This window comes from Gobio gobio (genome assembly GCF_949357685.1).
Source record: "Gobio gobio genome assembly, chromosome: 25".
In the NCBI taxonomy this organism is placed as follows: Eukaryota; Metazoa; Chordata; class Actinopteri; order Cypriniformes; family Gobionidae; genus Gobio; species Gobio gobio.
In genome coordinates this window covers 36,809,681-36,824,025 of record NC_137121.1, presented here as the reverse complement: position 1 = coordinate 36,824,025, position 14,345 = coordinate 36,809,681, and the positions used below count along the sequence as shown (strand labels likewise).

General features: G+C 40.8%; 1 protein-coding gene across 1 annotated transcript in view; it reads left to right on the top strand.

Annotated features, from left to right (window-relative positions):
- The window catches only part of afg3l1 (AFG3-like AAA ATPase 1), a 27,034-nt gene extending 16,641 nt beyond the window's left edge, over nucleotides 1-10,393 (top strand). The window contains exons 10-16 of the mRNA XM_079810030.1: nucleotides 704-811; nucleotides 3,381-3,506; nucleotides 3,673-3,783; nucleotides 6,063-6,178; nucleotides 6,444-6,644; nucleotides 7,576-7,770; nucleotides 10,023-10,393. Coding sequence (XP_079666156.1) covers nucleotides 704-811; nucleotides 3,381-3,506; nucleotides 3,673-3,783; nucleotides 6,063-6,178; nucleotides 6,444-6,644; nucleotides 7,576-7,770; nucleotides 10,023-10,247 — 1,082 coding nt within the window. The 3' untranslated portion in view covers nucleotides 10,248-10,393. The remainder of the gene's footprint in view (nucleotides 1-703; nucleotides 812-3,380; nucleotides 3,507-3,672; nucleotides 3,784-6,062; nucleotides 6,179-6,443; nucleotides 6,645-7,575; nucleotides 7,771-10,022) is intronic.
- The last annotated feature ends 3,952 nt before the right edge of the window (nucleotides 10,394-14,345 follow it).

Here is a 14,345-nt window from a genome sequence, read left to right as displayed (position 1 = left end):
GCAACATTTTTCCAGTCTTCAACTGTCCAATTTTGGTGAGCTGGTGCAAATTGTCGCCTCTTTTTCCTATTTGTAGTGGAGATGAGTGGTACCCGGTGGGGTCTTCTGCTGTTGTAGCCCATCCGCCTCAAGGTTGTGTGTGTTGTGGCTTCACAAATGCTTTGCTGCAGACCTCGGTTGTAACGAGTGGTTATTTCAGTCAAAGTTGCTCTTCTATCAGCTTGAATCAGTCGGCCCATTCTCCTCTGACCTCTAGCATCAACAAGGCATTTTCTCCCACAGGACTGCCGCATACTGGATGTTTTTCCCTTTTCACACCATTCTTTGTAAACCCTAGAAATGGTTGGGTGTGAAAATCCCAGTAACTGAGCAGATTGTGAAATACTCAGACCGGCCCGTCTGGCACCAATAACCATGCCACGCTCAAAATTGCTTAAATCCCCTTTCTTTCCCATTCCGACATTCAGTGTGGAGTTCAGGAGATTGTCTTGACCAGGACCACACCCCTAAATGCATTGAAGCAACTGCCATGTGATTGGTTGATTAGATAATTGCATTAATGAGAAATTGAACAGGTGTTCCTAATAATCCTTTAGGTAAGTGTAATTTATAGTTAGATTTTTTACTAATTTTTTTGCGATCTTGACTTGTATTAAACCTTTGAAGATGCCCAATCTACAGTGTAAGAGATCTGTGTTCACAGGGTTCAATACAAGCACAAATGTTGTAGTTCTGGCCGGTACGAACAGACCGGACGTGCTTGACCCTGCGTTGATGCGCCCCGGGAGGTTTGACCGACAGATCTTCTTGGGTAAGAGCTTCTCCCTTCAGTGCCTCGGTATATAAAGCAGGGCTCCAAATGGTGGCATTTTGTGACCTTTTTTCCTGCCTGTAACTTGCACAGGCAGGAAAAAAGGTTTAGTTTGTGTTTAATTTGAATTTGTTAGCGGTTAATAAGAGCTGCCATTTCTGTTGCATTTGAGAAACCTCAAACAGCAAACGAAACGAAATCTAAATTAATTAACATCTAGTGAGAAGTATTTAAATTCAGCACAGATATCAGATCAAACCAGGAGAAACATTGAGCCATGAGCGAACAGGCTTTACACTCCACACATCAGCAACACTCACTCAATGTGGTAATGCTGACTGTAACCATGGTATTGTGGCAGAAATACTCAAATGTTTTTACATTATTCATCTCAGGGTTCATGCATCCTTTTCAAGGACTTTCCAAGTGCTTCACACATTTTCCAGCACTTCAAAGCTCTATTTTTAATGTGATGATTACAAAAAAAACATTATTTGTTCTTGTATCAAAGATTGTCCCCCCATTTGTAAAGCTAACGAACATGTCTAACAAACATGTTGGGCGCTGAACATGCTGATTGGTTGAGCTCACCCGGCATTTTATTTCAACCTAAAGTCTGTTGATGTGGAAAAACAAAGAGTCGTTTGCTATTCAAATCAACAAAGGAGTTTAAAAAATACGACCCATGGACCGACGACGGGGTTCAGGCTTTATTAAGTTTATATGCGGAGGACTAAATCCAGTGGGCTGTGGTGTTGTGCAGTCCTACATCACCGGACTAATCTTCACCGTACTTTAGACCGCGATGGAAACGCAGACAACAGCAGGTCTGAGGGAGAAAGAGTTCCTGGGTCAAATTGCTCTGGGTAATCTCGGTGGAAACGGGGCTTAAGTCGCTTTGGATAAAAGCGTCTGCCAAATGCATAAATGTAAATGTAGATATTTAATCACCACTATAACCAGTAGATGGCAGCAGAGGACCACTTATTGACTTATTAGCCATTTCCACTGTAATATATTTAGATAATATGAAATCTCTATTATAATCATCAATAAATACATTTTTCTTAAGGCGAGACACTACAGGTGAATAGGGATTGTTTTTTTTTTAAATTACAAGATATCACTGTGAAACTTCTCCAGTTTATTACTGGCATAAACATAAGAAAAAAATGTATTACAAGTTTTGTGTAAATTAATGTTTTAATATGCAAATGAGGCCTTATATACTTAAATATACACTCATTTGCCTACTTTTCCAAAAACTAAATCTGGAAATTGGAAAGGACCATGTTTAAAATTCTTGGTTGTATTTGTTGACATGTTAGATGAGAGGGCTTTAACAGAGGGGATTCTGGGTATCTGATTGTGTGATTTAGTCAATTAGAGAATACTGACAATAGCCTCAAAAAATCAATTTTGCCATGTTAAAGGACCTATAACTCAGGATAGGAATGATATATCAACAAATCCCTCTGTAAAAGCCTTCAGAATATAGTTCAGTATAAGACTGGAAGAGTTGCTGCTCCTGAAGTGGATAATCTGACTCTGAGTGTGAGGAAAAACTCATTTTGAGAAAACGGCCTTTAAAGTTTTATATTGTGTAACTGCATACATTTCTATAAAACCCCCAACCTACAAACAAAATATATATATTCAGTTCATTAATATCAGTAGTGTATAATATTTAAAACACGTGGAAATTGATAAATTAATAAATTATTAATAGTAATAGCCTTAAGCTGAAGAGAACTACCTTAAACACACACACACACACACACACACACACTCAACAGTCACACACACTGCAGACGAGCTGTTTGTTGTATAGGCTATGGCCATCTATAACTATTTCAATCTAATTCTGACGGGGTTTCGGTTTTTTTGGTACTGAAAAATGAGATAAAGTCACGAAGTCTCATGAAAAACAAATACTATTTCAAATTGGGAAGAATTGCCAATAAAGCGAGTCAAGAGCTGTTTTTATAATCACTGGAGCTGTCAGTCAGTTCAGTGAGAGACTTTAGAAGAACAATGGCACATTTAATAAGAGAAGAAGAGAGGATAACGTGTTCCCTATAACAATACGACTGGGTTCACTTTATCTGCATCTTAACTCAAGATCAGTGCTTGATTGTGAAATGTGCACTTCCAAGAAATAAACACGTAACGTTATTAATAAATGCACGTATTAATGCAAAACAAAGCATTTTTATATTTCATAATTAAAATGTTTATATTGACAGCGCAGAGGAAGCCAGCGTTGGAGTTCTCCTTCTCCATCTTCATTATTTTACACTCGTTGTGTAATCGTTAGTTCTGTCGAGTAAATCATTCCAGCTGGTAAAGAAAGTATTATAGAATTTGCTTTAACCACTAGCGTTCAAACCGTCTGCATTCAGCAAACGCATTTATATAAAAGAAATAAGTCTTTGAATATATAATGAATATTTACTCCTGAACCTCGTTGGATCCTTTGAGCCATTGGCATCTGCCCTTAGACTGGTCGAGCTCTGATAAAGTGGGCGCTGACTGAGTGTGTACGGTTTGTGTTCTGCCAATCCTTCAGGACCTCCTGATATTAAGGGCCGAGCATCCATATTCAAAGTGCACCTGCAGCCCCTCAAACTGGACCCCAGTCTGGACCGCGACGGCATCGCGAGGAAGATGGCCGCCGCCACACCTGGCTTCACTGGTGAGAGAGGGACGCTAATGTTCCTATTGAGAAGAATAAACGTGCAAGCCAAAGCAGGAAAATTATACGTTGCATGATAATTCTATATCTGAAATTCATGTTTGGGAGTGGGCTGATGTAGCTGATATGATACGTGTGTAAAGACACAGGGTTTTCTGTCCTCCAGGTGCTGATATTGCAAACGTCTGTAATGAAGCGGCTCTCATTGCTGCTCGACATCTCAATGAGTTCATCAGTGTCAGGCATTTTGAGCAGGCCATCGACAGAGTCATCGGAGGTAAAGCAAGAGCTTACACACTTCCCACTCATACTCTACATGTTCAGGGCCCGGAGTCAGGAAAAATCTAAATGCAAAGAGCAGCTCCTTCTAAGAAAATTCGTATAAAGGTGGGAGTTAATCCTAGTTAAGATGAAAGTCATTCAGAAAGAATCTTAACCCTTAAAAGAGGTCTGATGGTGTGTTCACACCGGACGCGGATGAAGCGTTTCGCACGAGTGATTTACATGTTAAAGGGTTAGTTCACCCAAAAATGAAAATACTTCCCCTCATGTGGTTGGACACCCGTCAGACCTCCGTTCATCTTCAGACACAAATGAAGATATTTTAGTGTAAATCTGATGCTCTGAAAGGCCTCCATTGGCTCAATGCACTTTACACTCTCAAGACCCTTAAAAGACACTAAAGACTAAAGTTACAAAGTCCATCTCACTACAGCGGCTCTACAATAACTTTATGAAGAGACGAGAATAGTTTTTGTGTGCAAAAAAACCCCTAAATAACGACTTGATGACGATTTCAAAACCACGATTTCAAAACACGGCCTCATGAAGCTTCGAAGCGTTATGAATCAGTGAGTCGAATCAGCAGTTTGAATCGCCAAATTTCAGCAGTTTGGCGGTTTGACACGCGATCCGAATCATGATTCGACTCACTGATTCATAACGCTTCGAAGCTTCATGAGGCCGTGTTTTGAAATCGTCATCACTATATAAGTCGTTATTTAGGTTTTTTTGCGCACAAAAACTATTCTCGCCGATTCATAAAGTTATTGTAGAACCACTGTAGTGAGATGGACTTTGTAACTTTAGTCTTTAGTGTCTTTTAAGGGTCTTGAGAGTGTAAAGTGCATTGAGCCAATGGAGGCCTTTCAGAGCATCAGATTTACACTAAAATATCTTCATTTGTGTCTGAAGATGAATGGGTGTCGAACGACATGAGGGTAAGTAATGAATGACAGAATTTTCATTTTTGGGTGAACTAACCCTTTAAGTCAATGCAAAGATGTGAATAGACATTCTGCGGCGCGATTCGTGTAAATGACGCAGTGCGAATTGAAAAATCTGAACTTTGACGGATATTCGCGCCGTGTTAACCAATCAGGAGCTTGCTCTAGTAGTGACAACAATGACGACCCAATCCTATGTGGATACCCGGAGCTGTACGTACATCTTCATACTTTATAGAAACAGGAATAAAAATGCTCTTGCTTAGAAGAAAGTGAGTGAGGAGGTCGGACAGTCTGGTGAGTTGTAAAAAACGCTCTTTACTCAATTTGAGCTCTACATCGGGTGATTTCAGGGGGATTGGGACACTTTATACCATTGAGATGAGTTGGAAAAAGTGTCCCAATCCCCTTGAATTCACCCTATTGAGACTACAAGCTATCTAACGCCGGCACATTGAGCTTATTCTCCATATTTTAAAACAATCCATGTCAGCCATTTCACAACGAGACGAGCCGCTGGCAGAAGCCCCATCCATGACGCAAAGTCACGTCTGTTGTGAAGTGAATGTCACACGCGAATGAAGCGAGTAAACTCAAAGTGTTCAAGCGTCCAACTACTATTTATTTGCGTCTGGTGTGAACACACCATTAAGGTCCAAAAGTGTTAGGAGTATGGATGAGGACTTTTAAGAGGCTTTTCTTTAGCAGTGGGGAAAATGAATGAAACGCGAAGAGGGAGAAGAAATGTGTTGCACACAATGCATGAGTGAGTTCATGACACTACACATTAGATCAGCGATCATGTTTGAGACCGATCTTATTAGACACACGCTAACATCTCCGACAGCGCAGAAATGCCATAGTGCTGTAATTTCAAAGTGAAGGTTTAAATAGACTCTATACTTAAACGTGCTCTTGTTTTCCTTCTTGGGCAACCAACCAATCACAGTCTTCAGACAACTGTCACTGACCCCGCCTCCTCATTAAGTCTTTGAAGCTTTAAGAATACAGGCCCTGATCTGTAACTAAACTAACAGCACAGGCGTGATTGTGGGTTATTGGCCTACTCTTCTTCTTATATAATCAGACACATTAGTGACGTCAGCGGTGACCTGTGGTGTACCTCAGGGTTCAGTCCTGGGTCCCGTTCGTTTTCTAATCTACATGCTTCCTTCCATCAGATAATGCGAAGTAGGGATATGAATAATCCCTCTTTAGTGGCGCTGTAGCTGAGGCTTTGCATATATGATTTCATGAGTTGGCTTAACCATCCCAAGTTTCAATTCAAAGACCTTTTTAGTCAATGCTATTCTGTGCTGTCATCTTTCAGGGCTGGAGAAGAAGACTCAGGTGTTACAGCCCACCGAGAAAAAGACTGTAGCCTATCATGAAGCAGGACATGCTGTGGTGGGCTGGTTTCTCCAACATGCTGACCCATTGCTCAAGGTCAGGGCCCTCTGTGTAGATCAGGGTTATTCAGATCTTGCCCTGGAGGGCCAATGCGCTGCAGAGTTTAGCTCCAACCCTGATCAAACTCACCTTTTCTAATGAACCTGAAGACATTGATTAGCATGTTCAGGTGTGTTTGATTAGGGTTGGAGCTAAACTCTGCAGTGCATTGGCCCTCCAGGGCAAGATTTGAATAACCCTGGTGTAGATTTATAGTTCAGTTTAAATCGAGCGATTGTTTTATTGAAGTTTATTGTTCCAGGTTTCCATAATCCCTCGAGGTAAAGGCCTGGGCTACGCACAGTACCTCCCGAAAGAGCAGTATTTATACACCCGCGAGCAGCTGTTCGACAGGATGTGCATGATGCTGGGCGGCCGTGTGGCCGAGCAGGTGTTTTTTGGCAGGATCACGACTGGGGCTCAAGACGACCTTAAGAAGATCACACAGTCAGCGTATGCTCAGGTGGAGAGATTGTGCTACAGAATTTGCACTGACTTTCTAGTATTTTTCATTTAGCAAAAGCTTTTATACAAAACAATGTGCATTTAAGCAATTAGTTCACCCAAAAAGGAAAATTCTGTCATTAATTACTTCCCCTCATGTGGTTGGACACCCGTCAGACCTCCGTTCATCTTCAGACACAAATGAAGATATTTTAGTGTAAATCTGATGCTCTGAAAGGCCTCCATTGACACAATGCACTTTACACTCTCAAGATCCTTAAAAGACACTAAAGACGTAGTTACAAAGTCCATCTCACTACAGTGGCTCTACAATAACTTTATGAAGAGACGAGAATAGTTTTTGTGCGCAAAAAAACCCTAAATAACGACTTGTATAGTGATGACGATTTCAAAACACGGCCTCATGAAGCTTCAAAGCGTTATGAATCAGTGAGTCGATTCATGATTCGGATCGCGTGTCAAACTGCTGAAATTTGGCGATTCAAACTGCTGAATCGACTCACTGATTCATAACGCTTCAAAGCTTCATGAAGCCGTGTTTTGAAATCGTCATCACTATATAAGTCGTTATTTCGTTTTTTTTTTGCGCACAAAAACTATTCTCGTCTTCATAAAGTTATTGTAGAGCCGCTGTAGTGAGATGGACTTTGTAACTTTAGTCTTTAGTGCCTTTTAAGGGTCTTGAGAGTGTAAAGTGCATTGAGCCAATGGAGGCCTTTCAGAGCATCAGATTTACACTAAAATATCTTCATTTGTGTCTGAAGATGAACGGAGGTCTGACGGGTGTCCAACCACATGAGGCTCAGTCATTAATGACAGAATTTTCATTTTTGGGTGAACTAACCCTTTAAGTTAGCAGATTAACAACGATTAATCAACACAGTGGTGACCGCTCATTGATTGCTTTTCTTCCCCTACTTTTCTCATAGATAGTGCAGTTTGGCATGAGTGAGAAAGTGGGTCAGGTGTCATTTGACCTTCCCCGGCAAGGTGAGATGGTTCTGGAGAAGCCGTACAGCGAGGCTACGGCTGAACTCATTGACGAGGAGGTCCGAGGTCTGATCGAGCGGGCCTTTCAGAGAACACTGGACCTCATCACTGAGAAACGAGAGCAGGTGGAGACGGTGAGGACGGATAGCAGCCGGATGTTATGATATCCTGCCTCATGCCACACTTTTAAATGGAGTGAAGCATAACCAGTGACCTGTGGAGTGCCTCAGGGTTCGGTCCTTGGGCCCATCATTTTTACTCCTCTACTTCTTCCTTTAACCCTCGTGCATCAATTAAAAAAAGTTACACACAGGTCCATAGTGGACAAAAATTAATATTGGGAGCACAGACTTAAGTTTGGTCTCGCTTTAAAGTGGCAGATTTGTGTTGAAGTCAAAAACGTTATAGAGGTTTAAGTTTATACAAATTATTTATGAGTAACATTTTATATAAAAGATACATTTTATGAAACATGTTAAACTCTAAAACTGCTAGAAAACCAAAGCCATAAATCTAAAAAAGCTGCGTAGCAAATTTGAGGTTTATCTAAAAAAAAAAAAGAGCTTTCAGTGAGTTTGTTTGGGCGCAGTGCCAGATTTCCCCATTAGATGCCAGCAAAACTCCTCAGGTCATGGTGATTGGATTTGTGATTTGCAGTTCTCAAATCTCAAATATTACAAGCACACACACGCACACCCACACACTTTTTTATTACACACATACACACCACACTCTGATGGATACACACACCGTTATAGCTGCATAATTTATCCGGTTGGCTTTATAATATGCAAAAAAACTGAAAACCGGAATAAAGTTGGTATTTGCTTTATAGGCCAAGCCTGAGAAAATGGCACCATCTGGTAATTTTTTTTTGTAAATTTTAAATTTGAAGCCTTGCCAACAGAATGAAAGCATATTAACAAAGATTGCATCATTTTAAACGGCCCTGAGATTGCAGTTTTAATGGGGACAGCTCACTTCAAAATGAAAATTCCCTGATGATTTCCTCCCCCATCTCATCCAAGATGTTCATGTCTTTCTTGCTTCAGTGGGAAAGAAGTTTTTTGAGGAAAACATTCCAGGATTTTTCTGCACATAATGGACTTCAATGGGAACCAACGGCTGAAGGTCCAAATCACTGCAGTTTCAGAGGAAGAGCTTCAGAGGCTCTGACCGATCCCAGAGGAATAGAGTCTGATCTAGAGGAACCATCGGACACATTTACAACACAAATACACATTTATATACTTTTTAACCTAAAATGCTCGACTTCGGTGTTGTTCTTCTTCACGCCGTATGACGTCGGAAAGGTCACATGATGTAGCTGGAAGTACCGACCCAGTGTCCGACTCCATCTCATGTTCTCCTCCAACTTTAAAATCATCCGACATCGTAGTTTTCCCTTTATTTCTGTAAAGGCCGTTTGATTTAGTCTTTGCACGTTTGTTTCAACTCTGGGTCGGTACTTCCACCTGCGTCACGTGACCTTTCCAATGTGATGACATCATACGCCGTGAAGAAGAACATGAAGTCGAGCATTTGAGGTTAAAAAGTATATAAATGTTTGTTTTTTAAGTAAATGTGTCCGATGGTTTGGGATCGGTCAGAGCCTCTGAAGCTCTTCCTCTGAAACTGCAGTGATTTGGACCTTCAACCGTTGGTTCCCATTGAAGTCCATTATGTGCAGAAAAATCCTGGAATGTTTTTTGAGGAAAACTTCATCTCCTTTCGACTGAACAAAGCAAGACATGAACATCTTGGATGAGATGGGGGGGTGAGGAAATCATCAGTTTGAAGTGAACTAAGCCTGTAAGGTCCTGAGTGGAACTATTTTGTGTTACTAGAATAAAATGTATTTTTGTTTTTAAAGGAAATAGGGGTGAAATACTAAAAATACACACCTGTGCCAAAATGTATGTAGTTAGCATTAACACAGGCAAACTGATCATAAAAAAGCGTAGCTGAAAAAGTCAAAATGAGGATGCAGAAGTCAGCTGGTATACTCTTCCTCAGTTATGTCGAGGTCACAGAGTCTTTAGTGTGTAAGATTACAAATTTAAGAAAGTACATTGCATTTAGCATTTAAGGTATAGATAATAATTCTGGAGTTTCCCAGCAGGAGATTTCCTGTTTTCAGACTCTCACCGTCGTTGCCTCTATGCGTTTGAATAGTTATGCTGATTAGGAGTAGGATTGGTGATACTCTGTCTGGGCGGGTTTTCCCAAAACCTGTATATTTACTTGATCCCGAAGTCTCCTGGTCTTCATCTTCTGAGTTTCCTACACTTTAGAAGATAAAAGTTCACAACAAGTGCTAACAGGTTTATATCTGTTCAAGTCACATGTCTGGTTGATGCACTTACACGTTTGTTTTTGTGAACAGGTTGGAAAGCGTTTGCTGGAAAAAGAAGTTCTAGACAAGGCTGATATGGTGGAGCTGCTGGGCCCCAGGCCGTTCGAGGAGAAGTCCACATATGAGGAGTTTGTGGAGGGCACTGGCAGCTTCGAGGAGGACACGAGTCTGCCGGAGGGGCTGAAGGACTGGAACCGGGAGCGAGGAGAGACCCAGGAGGAGCCTCCACCCACACAGGAGAAGCAGACGGCTTGACCCAAACCCGTCCCACGCGCCTCTGATACTGGCCTTACTGTGGAGACCTGAGAGCCTTCATTACAGAGCTGGCAATCCTGGTGGTATTTGCATTTCACTTCCCAGTTTTACTTAATCTGAAATGCCTTAAACCTGCCGGATAAACCACGAACAGAAACTCCTCGATCATATCAGTCCTTTCTTTTATCCTTTGATTTCCGACACATCACACATCTTTTATCCACTCTTCCTCTTAATAGAAGTGGAAGAAGAAACTGTATATTTGTACAATTTTCATTTGTGTGTTCTAAGAAAGAAAAGAAAAAAAGCAACTATTTAATGAAAATAAAGGAGTCCTTTCATACATGTTTGCTCCCTTGAGGGTTGTTGTTTTTCCACATTTAGCAGATTTATGCACATGTTTATGAATTCACCACTTCTTCACGGTCACATTTTACATGGACTGGAAGGTTTTGTTCTACTGTATTTCTAGAAGTAGGACACCGCTGGATGATTTATCACACTTCCCCTTCCAAGCGCTCGGTTCATCAGGGACACTCCCATTATAGATGGTGGGATTTAGCCAAGAAGAGTCTCTCTAAAATATGATGCTTAGGTCTTCCTGGGGCTGTCGAAGTATGAACGAGAATAAAAGCCCAAGTGTGAGGCTTCTGCTCGGACAAAAGCCGCGTTCTTTAGACCGAGGGGCGAACCTCTTAAGCTGCGGATCACGTGCGGCCTTCGGGATCTGTGGTAAAGAGTCCCACACGGCCTCCATTTAGAGATAATTGGCAGGTTGTTGTGTCACAAGACCTGCTTTCTAGATTCATAGATACTGCAAAGTAAATCAGGGAAAGAAAGGGAGGGAAAAAAGGAGATTTTTCACATTTATTCCTGTCGTCCTCGATTTGTCAGACTGTTAATGATTCTGGTAGTTTGTACATTTCTTCTCCGATGTGACCCTGTGTATAGATCATGCTTGATATCACTGAACACACACACACTACAGCTTTATGATGGGCGTATAACAGACTTCGAGCCGCCCACCCTTCTCTTCTGGGGTTGTGTATATTTTAAGACACGTTCTTTCTGACCACAACTGAGGCCGTTGATGTGAAATTGTTAAAGGAACTGTATGTAAGAAATGTATTTCAATTAATCATAAAATGGCCCTGATATGTCACTAGACATTAAGAAATCATGTTAATTTCAAATATTTATATCACTGACAACAGTAGTCCGGCCAAGATATTGTCATTTTAAAAGTGAAGTTGCAGCCCTCAACTGATGTTGATGTTGACATGTTGTGTTTTGGCCTGAAGCCCCACCCTCCACCTATCGACCAATCACGAAGTCAGTAGTGTTTCTGCATTCGGGTTGCCAGCTCTGCTCTAGTTACCACAGCTGCAGCTACAACCTTTTTGGATAAACAATGTCTAACTTTACGAAACCTAAACGGCCTCGTTATGAATCAGAAAAACGTTGTGACAGTGTCCGAGATAAAACAAGGATTTGTGTAAGAGATGCCTTTGAAAGATGGAGACGGCTGAAAACGGAGAATAATTTGAAGACTGATGCCAACATTGCTAATTTTCTCCTGGACAGGTAAGGTTCATCTATGTTTGGCTAACTTGTACTTAATGTAAATGGACATTTCAAATATTCATGACAGTCGAACAAAGTTATGAATGTTCGAGCAAGGTAACGTTAGGTTAGCGCAGATGGAGGAGGTGGGTCATTGAATTGAAAAGGTAACGTTAAGGAATTGTTTGGTAAATAAAAACGGCGAGTCGTCATTGCTAACATTAGTAATGCAATCATTATGCTGGGACGCTGAGGAAAACAACATTAGCACGCCTATATATGGCAATGTGAAAACGTATTTGAGACCGTAGCCTAACGTTACCTCTGTAAAAATTATTCCTCATTCGTTCTTCGCATATATAGTGGACAAAACATGCTGCAAGTGGACCTGTATGACCATTGCTAATGTTATTTAGCTTTGCTGTAATTTTACTATAGTATTTTTTCATGTGGGAATGTACTGTCACATACGAGCGTTCATATTTACGATTATATTTGGCTAATCGCCATTAGTAAATTTTTGCGATTCATAATTACTTCACAAAACATCGCTCTTGAAGCATAAACATAATTAACAGAAAGAAAAAAACGTACTGTGTAGGACTCGTCACTTGCCATTGAAAGCTCCAGCAGCCTACGTTCCTGCTGGATCTGCAGCCTATCTGGCAACCTCGAGTCAGGGGAGGGGATACACCGCTCTACAGTCATTTGAAAGTGATTGCAGTACCAGTTTTGGCCACAGTCCTACATACAGCTCCTTTAAATGAATGACATTTAATGAGTTAAAAACATATTGCTGAAAGATTAGTCACCCTTAACTCCATTGCAGTTGCTATAGTCTAAGGTAGGCCAGAAACATACTCTACGCCAGGGGGAGTGTGACTCTTGAGTGGTCATTATGTCCTTAATGATCCTCAACCTTACTCACATTTAGTCTCCAAACTCTTCAGATCATTAGTTCACTCAGTGAATGTGTCAGATAATGAAGATCTGAACTGTGCTCCTCTCATCATCCGGTTAGGCTGGCGCTCCACAGGGTCCCTAAGCAGTGTTCACTGCGCCCTATTGGACGTGGAAATCAAAGTTACGGATGCACCGACATGAACATTTTACTCAATACGATAACCGATAATTCTTTATATTTGAAAACCGATATATTGGTCGATAAATCCATATCATTTTTGAGAGCCGGATTACAAAAACAAAAGTCTCACCATTTAAAGCCATGTCCCAAACACAATTATGATAGTTTTATGCAGTCTATATGCCAGAATTATCCTTCTTGAAGTATTTCCAATCATATTTCAAGCAGTTCAAACCCTTCATGATGAATTGTGCTCGTCTCGGCTGAAAGCATTCAAATGAAAATGACCATGATTGACTCTCCCTCCAGCCGTCCTATAGGTGTGTGTGAGCTTCCTCTTTCAGACGCATTCAATCAGAGTTATAATAATACATATCCTGACACTTCCAAGCTTTATAATGGCAGTGACGGGTCCATTGAGTTTGAAGCTCACAAAAGCACATCCATCCATCATATAACTGCTCCACACGGCTCCAGGGGTTAATAAAGGCTTTCTGAAGCGAATCCATGCGTTTGTGTAAGAAAAATATCGAATAAAGTAAAATATCTAGCTTCCATATTCATCTTACACAGAGAGTGTAACGCCTCTCAACCTCTCGCAGTTCAAAACGCTTACGCTACGATCTAGTAATGCATCGCGCCAGTTACGCTTTTTTGGTATGGCGGAAGCTAGATGTTTTACTTTAGTACGTGTTAAATATGGATATTTTTCTTACATAAACCCATCAATTTGCTTTAGAAGGCCTTTATTAACCCCCCCCCCCACCCCCCAGAGTCGTGTGAAGCAGTTTTATGACAGATAGATGCACTTTTATGATGGACAGATGCACTTTTATGATGGACAGATGCACTTTTATGATGGACAGATGCACTTTTATGATGAATAGATGCACTTTTATGATGAATAGATGCACTTTTATGATGGACAGATGCACTTTTATGATGGATGGATGCACTTTTATGATGAATAGATGCACTTTTATGATGGACAGATGCACTTTTATGATGGATAGATGCACTTTTATGATGGATAGATGCACTTTTATGATGGATAGATGCTCTTTTATGATGGACAGATGCACTTTTATGATGAATAGATGCACTTTTATGATGGACAGATGCACTTTTATGATGGATTTATGCACTTTTATGATGGACAGATGCACTTTTATGATGGACAGATGCATTTTTATGATGGATTTATGCACTTTTATGGACTTAAAAACAGAAACAGCCATTCACTGCCATTATAAAGCTTAGATTAGCCAGGACATTTGTTTCTATAACTCTGATAGTATTCATCAGAAAGAAGAAAGTCCTAGGATGGCTTGAGGGAGAGTAAATCATGGGCTAATTTTCATTTTACAGTGAACTAAGGAAGAAAATAATCCATCATTTATCGGCTTTAATATATCAGCCAAATTGTCTTATCGGGCCGTTGATGATAACGT